Here is an 11185-nt window from a genome sequence, read left to right as displayed (position 1 = left end):
GTATTGTGTTTAGATGTATAGTGTTTAGATGTATAGTGTTTAGATGTTTCTAAAAACTATGTTTCAGAAAGCAGTTTAAAAGTTGACAGAATGTAAATAAATGGACACGGTTCTTGTTTTTTATCACTTCTCACTTTAATATTTGTGGCGTTGGGATCATAAATGTGCATTTATTCACGACAAAGCACACACTGATACACAATAACACACATCTGTCCTCGTTTTTCCATTTTGTTCATTTAAATTTTATAGCATGAAAACAAAGTTTTTGCTTTTTGCTGATAAATCAAATTATGCTGAAACCGATACTCGCATTAAAGATGTTTAAACGACCTTCTGAGGATTTCTGCTGATGAATAATAAATCCCACCATACATGAGTGGAACTAAAATGGCGTTAAGATACTTTGACGGCGGTATCATCTGTTCGCAATCAGCTGAAGAGCTTCCTGAACTTTGGTTTGAGCATCTCCAGCTGGCTGTTGTTCTGCGTCTTCTGCATCAGGCTGCTCGCCGTCATGATCAGCTCGTGGCCTTCGTCAAACAGCTGCTCGCCGATCGCCTTCTTCACTCGCTCTCTCCAGGCGCTCAGCTTCGGCCGGCCTTCGAACACGTCCACGCCGACTCCAACGGGCTGAAACACACACGCGCACACACACACATACACACACACACAAATATATATATATATATATATATATATATATATATATATATATAGTGGTAGTAAGAATATTACCTGCATGATCTCAACGATAGCCACCAGATCGGCCAGAGAGACTTTGTCTCCGATGATGAACGGTTTGCTCTGCAGGAATTTCTCCTCCAGCATTTTGAGCGACTGGTTCAGATCCTCGACGGTGGCGTCCATCTTCTCCTTCGGGACCTCAGCGTCCATGATGATGGGAAACAGAGCCTGCAAACATCAAACACACAACAGCAGTTGTTCCCAATCTATTCAGAACCTTTGATGCAGTTTATTCTGATGGTCAGTAAGATTCTGAACAGTTTTCATTTCTATAGAAACTAGAGACGCGTGACTGCCCTGCTGGTAATAAGAGGTCAATGAAATCAATAATGTAAGAAAGAAGAGGAATATCTTAAAGTCTGTAGAAAAGCTGAAGCTAAACTGGATCATAGGAGTTAAAGTGTAAGAAGAAGGTGATTAGCTGGAAAATTGGGAGTTTGTTTATTTCATATGAACGTCACGGAAAAGTCAAACAATACCAATTATGTATTTAAGATTATAAGTATAAGTTGTTGTTTTTTTTAAAGGAAGTGAAGTAGTGGGAACAGGAATATAATTCTTCTGATTGTCGTTGGAAAGTTGAATAATAACCAAAAAAACAAAATCAATAAAGTTGCTCCAGTTTGAAGCGGTGAAATGTGTGTGTGTGTGTGTGTGTGTGAGGACACACAGCTGATCCGGGACTCGTACCTTGAGCAGGAAGACCTTTGAGCCGTGAGCTCTGAGGTTCATGTGCTGCCACGACAGATATTCATTAACGCGAGCTCTCTGCTGCAGCTCAGCCGGGAACCAGTGATCCGCCACCGAAGGGTGTTTCTGCACCAGGTACTCCAGGATGGCCGTGCTGCAGCACAGAGGCAGAGACCTGTCAATCACCGTGTAGCCCCGCCCTAAAGCATCCCCTGCTTTATGTTTGTGTTTATGTTTAGAGTCTGTTTGACTCTAAATGGACCATAAGTTACTAAATGAACATCATGCTGTATTGAAGAAGACTTGAAACTAGAGATTGAGACCATAAACTCATGTTTACAATGTTCACTGAGGTAATAAATCAAGAGAGAAGTAGAGTCATTTTCTCATAGACTTCTATACAACCAGAGGAGTCGCCCCCTGGTGGACACTAGAGAGAATGCAGCTTTAACACATGAAGCTTTGACTTCACTCGGCAGAACCGGTGTCTTTAAAGAGAGAACATAGATAACAGCTTCAGCTGTATTTAATAATTAGTAGATGTAAGGAAGTCACCGTTGTACCTCTCCGTCAGGACGAAGCTTCCGTCCTTCATCACAGGAACCCTCCTCATGGGGCTGATCTTTCCGAACTCCTCGCTGTACTGTTGTCCTGAGGCAAACACACACAGATGGTTTGTGTTGTCATGTGAACAGAAAGAAAGAAGAAGAAGGCAAGTATGTGAAGAGTTCATGCTCCATTTAGGGAACAAGAGATGTATGAAAAAAAAGGAAACGTGAAATAAATGATGGTGTTTCTTTTGTCACAAACAATACAAAAATACATATGGACATATGCGTATTTACACATATATACATATAAATATATATACATACTGTGTATATATACACACACACATATATATATATATATATATATATATATATATATATATATATACACATACATACACACTCGGGTCGTATTGCAGTTTTGAGAATACATTTTTTCTTGTTGGTTCCTGAACACACCAGCTGCTCATGACTGGATCGTGAAACAGGTTAACGTCCTTTAGAACCAACGTATTGATCAGAATAAATGAGCCAGAAAGTCATTGAAAGTGGTGACGTTCACATTTAAGAAAGAAGAGATGAATAAAATATAAAAGAACATGAAACTGATTCTGGTGTTGTTTTTATGTGCCCCCCCCCCTCCCCCCCTCTGCTCTCAAATGCATCTCCTTCCTTTATTTCCTTTCCTCATCACCTCCCTGTTACACTCAATCACCTCAGGGATGCAGGACGGTTTTATCTGGACGCTCTGACCTTTGACCCGAGACATCCCCCCCCCTCCCACACACACACACACACGCACACACACTGTTTGCTTGCGACTGCCGGTGATCGAGGAGTTAACGTCGCTCTGCTGCTGCTCTCTGGGTGAAATGTGGAAATGTAAACTGATAGCCTCGAGGAGGAGGGAGAGGAGGAGGAGGGAGAGGAGGAGGAGGAGGAGGAGGAGGGAGGGAGGAGGAGGAGGGAGGGAGAGGGAGGGAGGAGGAGGGAGAGGAGGAGGAGGGAGAGGAGGAGGAGGGAGAGGGAGAGGAGGAGGAGGGAGAGGGAGAGGAGGAGGAGGGAGGGGGAGGAGGAGGAGGGAGGAGGAGGAGGGAGGGGGAGGAGGAGGAGGGAGAGGAGGAGGAGGGAGGAGGAGGAGGGAGGGGGAGGAGGAGGGAGAGGGGATTCTTTTTTACTTTTTTTTAATGTTCGTGTTTACAGTTCAAGGTCCTTCTGTTCTTGTGCAAAATGTTGCAAAATGTTGCACAAGATGGCTACAAATGTATATTTCTGGAGCTGCATCTTATGCAACAAGTTAAAAGTTTTGCACGTCAACGAACTTTGGAAACTTTTGCAAAACATGTTAACTTTGTGTTCACTTCTAAAAGCTCAAAAATAAAGTATTTTAAAAGGCAGAATGTGAGCTTTACGAACACAAATCACACATGCATCATCATAAAATAAAGGTTTGTCCATGTGTGTGTGTGTGTGTGTGTGTGCAGGATTACCTTTGGAGAGATCCACCAGCTTGAACTCAAAGGGAATCCCGACCGCTTTGGCGAACAGGAAGACGGATCGGCAGGGCTGCGAGTGCAGGTCCAGATAGAGCTCCATGGTGATGCTTCGTGTCCAGCGGTTCAGTCCTCTCCCGTCCTGCAGAGACTCTTATTATCCTCCCGTCCTGCAGCACAGAGCTCCTCCCCCCCTTTGGCTGCTTGTTGAGAGGCTCGGTGGTTTCTAAACGGTGGCGACAGTTCAAAGTGAAGCAGGCCGTCGTGGTTGAGCGGTCTGACCTTTGACCTCGGCCAGGTGAGACACTTGTGTAAACACACTCTGATTGTCACGTGACTATCTGCTTTATTTATCTCCTTGTTTCTGACGACTCAGCAGCAGCAGGCGTCAGTGGAAACAGGGTTTGACTTACTAAATGCATTCTTTACACATTAATAAAACATCACTGTGAATGTGCCAAGAGAACATTTTTCATCTGACAGATGTTACAAAGTCCCCCCTAAAACAACAGAATATCAGATTAAAAAGTTATTCATCATTTAGTATCCTTTTATAAACATGCAGAAACAATAATAAAAGAGATTGACATATATAAATACATATATAAATACATATATAAATACATATATACATCCAGGTTTTGGACTGTTGGTCGGACAAAACAAGACATCTGGGAACTTGTGATTAGTAATTTTTCAGCAATTTTTAATGAAAACAATAAGTCAACAGAATAATCCTCAGAGTTATAAAAATGACTTTGCAGTCTGTAAACAGTAATTATCTACAAATCTACAGAGAAATCCGAACAACAACAGGATCAAAGTGACTAAAAGCTTTATTTTGAAAGCGAGCGGTGGGATGAAAACAGTGGTCTTTCTTTTCTGCTTCATTGTGATGGCGGGAGGAGGACGGGGCCCCGGTCTGGACTCAAAACCCCCGGCCCCCAGCCTCCTACGCAAGTCCACATTCATCTGTCTTACTGCTGACTGGATGTGGTTCAGCGGTCTGCAGAGGTGGAGGCCTCTGGATCACAGCTGGACGTCTTCTCACTGCACAGTTTCCTGAGGGACGGACGGAGCGACAGCTTTTAAACAAAGAAATAGAGTCAAACTGAGAACGCAAAACAGAAACAAGTCCGGTTTACTTTATTTAAATAATCTGAAATGCAATTGTTTTTACACTTCTCAACATCTGGGCTGGCCGGCTCAACATCTGGCTCGTAAAGTCAAACTATGCTCATTATGCAGACTGGCCCATTTCAAATGAGATGTATACGGTGGGTTCATCATTGATGCATTAATGTGTTCATCACTTTAATGCACGGTGGAGCTCATTTGAACTACTTTATATACTTGGTAATTAGGCTATACAATACTTAGTAGTACGTCATAGTTTAGTAGTTGATTTATATTTTGTATTTAGAACCTGAATCTGCAAAGAAGCCCAAATAGTAACAAATATTATTAAATAAATTAAGTTAAAAGTAGAATATTTCCCTCTGAGATGTAGTAAACTAGATGTATAAAGCTCAAGTAGGCAACAAGTACCTCAAAATATACTTAAGTACAGTACTTGTACTTAAGTACATTCCACCACAGCTAAAACAAGAGCACAAAGCTCTTCTTACATCCATCCTCTTCATTTTGAACCAGATTGGTGCTTTTAGCTTCCGGTTCTGAGGTCCACCCACCAGTCTCACAAAGCCCGTATGGAAACACTGAGGTAGTGTACGGAGGGTGTTCAGCTACAAGCAGCTGCTCCTTTTGGCCTCAGACAAATGCTCTTTAGTTTGAAAGTTTTGATAGTTTAGCAGCTGATCTGGTTCTGGTGGGACCGGAGCCTCAGCAGGACTCTGACCCGCTCGCTGATGAGCTGCTGTGAGGAAACAGCCGCAGTGTCTTCTGTTGTTTTTTCTTTTCTTTTCATAACAGGAAACAGAGACACGTTTCCTGTGGAGAGTGATCCCAGTACCTGTCTGGTTTGGGGGTCGGAGGTCGGAGGTTTCTGTGCTCGGGTGAGTCGTTGACGGGGCGGAGCCTGGGGGGCGCTGCTCTCCAGGATCTCCTGCAGCCTCAGCATCTTCCGATCGGTCTCGGGCGTCTCGTCCGAGTCCTGCAGAGGACAGACCACATCAGCAATGATCTCAACACAGAAACACTTTAATTTTGTATTATTTGCCTAAATATTTAATGTAATGCAAATATTATATATGATACTTAAAAATGTTGAAAGGTCACAAACAATTTGATCAAAATGTGATCGATAATAAACAACACAGATAAAAGTATGCTTACAAAAATACAGTTAAAATACACTATTTTATACTTTGTAAGTTATTGATGTTTTCCATTTTAAAAGACTCTGAAGTCATATTCAAGTATTGAGAATTCATTTTTCAGCCAATAAAAATGATTGAGAGTTTGTTGCTGAACACAACAGCTGCATGCGAGTCATGAAATGTAGACTGGATCACTAAACCGGGTCACAGCCGGTAGAACAGAAGTGTTGATCAGAATAAATGAGACAGAAAGTCGTTAAAAGTGACGGTGAAGCTGTTCCTTCAAAATGAATAAAGATGCATATTGTTGAATATTAATGCTCACATACTCGTCCTAGTTTGGATTCATGCAGAAAAGTGAAGCAGCTGTTTAATTGTTGCTAAAGCACATTTATTTAATCTCGTCCTGCATCAAGTATAATCTCGAGGTACTTGAACTTTAATCGAGTATTTCTAACATGTGCTACGTAATACTTGTACAGCTGTAGTTACTTTTAGACTTCACATTTAAAATACTGTCTACGTGATCAGAGTTTTGTTTCTTTTATTTACCAAAGAATGCAAAACTTCTACTCGTAATGGAGTATTTCAACTTGTTAGATTGTGTTGCTAAAGATCTGAATACAGGACGTGAATACTTCTTGGATGTTTGTCAGAAGGTGAATGTGACGTCATGACCTTCACGGATTAAAAAACGAATCGCGTTGAACTCTCTGGGAAACAGCCGACGGTGTTTAAGAGCAACGAGCGGTTCCAGGTTTTTGTTTGGAGGCAGCAGGAAGTGAAGCAGCCGTCATGGTGCTGTGTTGTTTTGTGTTTTACCGTCAGGATGTGTCCGAGGAGGAGGACTCCCTCCTTCGTGACGGCCTCCAGCTGCCTCCTCCTGCTGATGCTCTCCCTCTGGAGCTCGGCCCTCAGCTCAGCTGACTCGACTGTTTTCTGACGGATCTCCTCGGACTCTGAGGCCAGGAGTCGTCTGACATCACGACTGAGAGAATCACAGCGACGATGTTTACATGTACACTAATATTCCACTGTTATTCCAAGTATGAAAATACTCTGAATTTGATTACAGTAATTATTCAGAATGGAGCATCTTCTGACATTTCCAGGACGTGAAATATGCCGATAATATTCAGAGTACGCACGGCTGCATGTAAACTTGTAATAATAGCAAAATATGTATTTTCATTAACCATCCAAACAGAGTATTGAGAATACAAGTCTTATACATATTTTATGCATCTAAGCGTGGTCGCTGTGAAGCAGCATGCAGCGGGGGTGTAGCTCAGTGGTAGAGCATTTGACTGCAGATCAAGAGGTCTCTGGTTCAATTCCGGACACCCCCTGTCACATTTTTATTATCGCTTCATTGGCTTGAACTCAGGGTGTGAAACTGCCGGTCGGGGGTCCTGAAGGCCTCCACAGACTCAATACATGACATTCAAGACAAATTGCAAGGCTTGTACTGCCTGTTTACTTCTATGAATGGAGGCGGTGCAGTCGGACAATAATTAGTATAAAAAATGGGCTGTAATACTTCCTGAAATGCACCTTACATTACAAAGACAGTGAATCTCAGGTGGTTCGTAGGACGAGAGTAAACTTTTACCTGAGAGAGTCTTTCCTGGCCAGCACGCTCTTGTGGGCGGAGCTACAGTCCTTCAGCTCCGCCTTCAGCTGCTCGCACGCCATCTTCATCTGCTGCAGCTCCTGGAGAAGAAAAGAAGTCAATGCTGAAGGTCTTAAAGCTGCATTCTCTCTAGTGTCCATCAGGGGCTACACGGTGATTGACAGGTCTCTACCAGAGACGTATACGGCGTCTCTACGTCACTCCTCCTCAGTCCAGATATGATCACTTCTGTTCATCGGATGCAAAAAAAATTAATGAAATCGCTGAACTCGAGGCTTCAAAAAACTGCAGTCCTAGTTTCAAGTCTATATTGTTTCTCTGATTTTTGGAGGGAAACTCTGAAAGAAAAGCTTCTTCTCTGACTGAGGTCTATTTTTAAGTTTCTCACATGTTCTCGCCTTCAGTTTGCTCACCTGCTGCGCGTTAGAACGAGGTTGATAAACTTATACTACAAATCATAGATTAGCAGAATGTACTACAATGTCTTAACTGTTTGCATGAGCTATTCTCTCACAAACACCGAGGCGGAGTTCTGCAGCCTGTGACAGTCAGAATGTGGGGGTGTAGCTCAGTGGTAGAGGTATTCAAGAGGTCTCTGGATGCCCCCTCGAGTCTAAATGATGTCTAGCTGTCCTCTTACCTTCCTGCAGGTGGAGTTCTCCATGTTCACCCTCATCAGATCGTTCGTCAGCTGGTCCCTCTCAACGCAGAGATCCCTGTCTTTGTCTCGCAGGGCGTCTCTCTCCACCGGCAGAGTCTCATTCTCCTTCTGCAGGAAAGAGAGCTGCTCCAGCCACTTACTGTGAGCGTCTCTCTCCTTCCTGAGAATCCGCAAGGTCTTCCACTCAATGAAGTCGTCCATTAGCTTCTTCTCCTCCGCAATCAACCTGTTTGTTGGGTGAAGAAGAAGAAGAAGAAGATCAGCATGGAAACGTTTCCCTGCGGATTTAAACGCTAACTCTGTCCTGGACTTTTACTTTTGCCTCTCCAACTCGTCTTCGTTCTTCTGTCTATCAATGTTGGCTTTGAGCTTCTCGTTCTGACTGACCAGCAGCTTCGTCTGGGTCTCCGTGTCCGACTGCTGCTGCATCACCAGGCTCAGCTGCTCCTCCAGCTCCTGCTGCTTGCGGGATTTTGCCGCTGAGGAGAAGAGAGGAAAAGTAAATAAGGTGCTTCCCTGTGTCCAGCTTGAGGTGTTGCATCCGACAATCTGACATTCACAACGTCACGCAGCAATATCAAGCATTAACCTTTGACATCAGAGTCTAGTCTGAGTCAGGCGGCAACCTCGGGGTCTGCTGATTGAAGTCAAAGCTTCATGTGTTGAAGCTGCATTCTCTCTAGTGTCCACCAGGGGGCGACTCCTCTGGTTGTATAGAAGTCTATGAGAAAATGACTCTACTTCTCTCTTGATTTATTACCTCAGTAAACATTGTAAACATGAGTTTATGGTCTCAATCTCTAGTTTCAAGTCTTCTTCAATACAGCATGATGTTCATCTAGTACATTATGGTCCATTTAGAGTCAAACAGACCATAAAGCAGATTGAAGCAGCTCTTAAAGGTAAAGAAGAAGAAGATTAAAATAGTAAAGACTTTTCCCATCGTCTCACCCAGCATCTCGCTCTCCGAGTTATGTTCATCCAACCGCTGCTGCAGCTCCTCCATCTTCTCGCTGTGCTGCAGCTCCAGGGCCTCTTTGACCAGTCCGTTCGCCTCCGGCTGACTCTTCAGCTGCTCCGTCAGCTCCTCCACCTTCTTCTCTTTTGCAACCACTAAGCCTTTCAGGTTCTTGGTGGTGTTTTTCTTGTCCTTCTCCAGCGAGCCGTACCGAGAGGTCCGGTCCCCGTTCTGTTTCTCCAGCTCGTCATATTTCAGATTACATCTGCAGGTTGAAGGTTATTATATGTGTGTGTGAGTATCTACTGAGGTTTGTCTTGTTTAAAATAAAAAAGACTGCACTAAGCTGGAGAGAGCTCACAACAAAAAGTATTTTATTTTCTAAAACAAGATAAACTGATCCACCACATATCATACTGTTTTTTTATATATATTAAAAATATATATATTTCAAACACATCTGCAAAATAAGTGCTGTTGCTCTAAAATACATAATAGACTAACTTAAATACTCAAATACTGTTTGAGAGCTGTAACATTACTATTTATAAAATATTAAATAATATTAATTGTTTCAGTCATGTTTGAAGCAAACATTTGCAGGTTCCAGCTTCTCCAATGTGAAGATCTGCTGATTTTATTTGTCATGTATGACAGTAAATGTAATGTTTTTGGATGTTTGCACTGATGGCTTAATAAAACATACAACTAGAATACAACTTCTGAGTCTGGGAAGTTTTAATTAGCATTTTTTCACTATTTTCTGATATTTTATAGAAAAAACTATTAGCTAATTTTCAGTTGCAGCCCGAGCTGTCACTTTAAATTAATTATGTGTTTTAGCTAGTTGGCTATATTATATTTATTATTGTACTGTATCTTTTAAAAACTATTTCTTATCGTATTTATTTGTAGTTAAATTTATACTTTAACTCAGTATTGTTTAGTCAAGGTTCTATCTTTGTTCCAATCAGTTAAACAGTTTTATAATAATTACATTTTTTCATTATTAATTATTTTAACAGCAGATTTAACATGGTGGCAGTGACACTGATTTAGATTGTTGTCAGTCACAGTTAGCATTTTATTTGGCACAAATAAGGGGAACAAACTGGTGCTAATGCTAACAGAGCTAACGTTGATTTAGCTAACGTTAGCTAAAGAGCTACATGACAGTTCTCTTTTTTATCAGTTGGTTACATTCACTAAGTTTAAAAGATAAAACTAGAGCATATATCTAAGTTACATTTATATGTCATTCTTTGTTTTAATAAACTATTTAGGATGTATTTCCCCCCCAGAAGAGAAGCAGGTCTGTCGTGTAACATTAGCTAAAGTTAGCTAAGTTAGCTGACGTTAGCTGACATTAGCTCAGTCTTACCTCTCCAACTGCTCCTCCAGATATTGAATTTGTCTCAAATATAACAACCTCTCTTTGTCCGTAGAACCGATTATGTCCTCCATGTTTATGTGTTTATGTGTTTCGTGTATATTTTCTCGTTTTTTGTGTATCTCTGCTTTTCAAAATGCTTTTTTAGGGCATTTAAAAAAAGAGAAAATAACCTCAACCTGTTGCTACGGAATGCTGCATTCAGGGTCTGCTCAGAAAGTTCTACTCTATTCAAAACAAACTGTCATTAATATGATTTACAAGAGAAAACAAAACAATTAAAACATGTTTTTATGAATTTCTAAAATTGAAATATACAATATAATAATATATCATATATATATTTAATATCCAAACTTTTACAGATTTATTCCAGTTGTTGCTTGCGAATGCTGCCTTCAGGGACTGCTTGGAAAGTTCTTCCCTTTTCTGAAATAAAGAAAGCGATTAGAATTATAATGTATTACACCAGGCACCAGCCATAAAATGAAAATGTAAATTAAAGTCAATGAAATGCTGGTGAAGGACTTCAGAACAGAGGAATAAAACATTTAGGGAACATTCCAGTCTGTGTTATATTGTTGTTTTCATTATGTTGAAAGTTACTGATTATACATTTTCTGGTTTTGATTGTTCTTAAAAGAGACATTTTGAATTGTTATTTTTTTATTGGTTTATTGGTTGGTAAAAGACACCCTTTATTTTTACTATATTTTCTATTGATTGGCAAATCATGTTGCATTCTATATGTACAATGTGCACTAATAATGAAATAAATGATCA

General features: G+C 41.1%; 2 protein-coding genes and 1 non-coding gene across 3 annotated transcripts; 1 reads left to right on the top strand and 2 right to left on the bottom strand.

The window, feature by feature from the left end:
- Positions 1–18: 18 nt before the first annotated feature.
- gstt1a (glutathione S-transferase theta 1a) lies at positions 19–3659 on the bottom strand. Its single transcript, XM_031870580.1, has 5 exons — positions 3479–3659; positions 2001–2088; positions 1438–1591; positions 739–915; positions 19–633 (listed from the first exon to the last, which is right to left on the bottom strand). Exons 1-5 carry the CDS (start codon positions 3582–3584, stop codon positions 433–435), a joined length of 726 nt encoding a protein of 241 aa, XP_031726440.1. The 5' UTR covers positions 3585–3659; the 3' UTR covers positions 19–432.
- Positions 3660–4433: 774 nt separating this feature from the next.
- Positions 4434–10476, bottom strand: LOC116396119 (girdin-like). Its single transcript, XM_031870531.1, is given in 9 exon segments — positions 4434–4543; positions 5454–5511; positions 5514–5594; positions 6583–6736; positions 7373–7473; positions 8034–8280; positions 8371–8533; positions 9006–9277; positions 10394–10476. Coding segments are annotated over 9 exon segments (1269 nt in total).
- trnac-gca (transfer RNA cysteine (anticodon GCA)) lies at positions 7038–7109 on the top strand. Its single transcript has one exon. It is a non-coding gene; the product is annotated as a tRNA-Cys (tRNA).
- Positions 10477–11185: the final 709 nt, after the last annotated feature.

Source organism: Anarrhichthys ocellatus, unplaced genomic scaffold (genome assembly GCF_004355925.1).
Source record: "Anarrhichthys ocellatus isolate YVR2014 unplaced genomic scaffold, GSC_Weel_1.0 scaffold53, whole genome shotgun sequence".
Classification (NCBI taxonomy): Eukaryota; Metazoa; Chordata; class Actinopteri; order Perciformes; family Anarhichadidae; genus Anarrhichthys; species Anarrhichthys ocellatus.
Note: the sequence above shows the minus strand (reverse complement) of the source record. Positions and strands in the feature narration are given on the sequence as shown.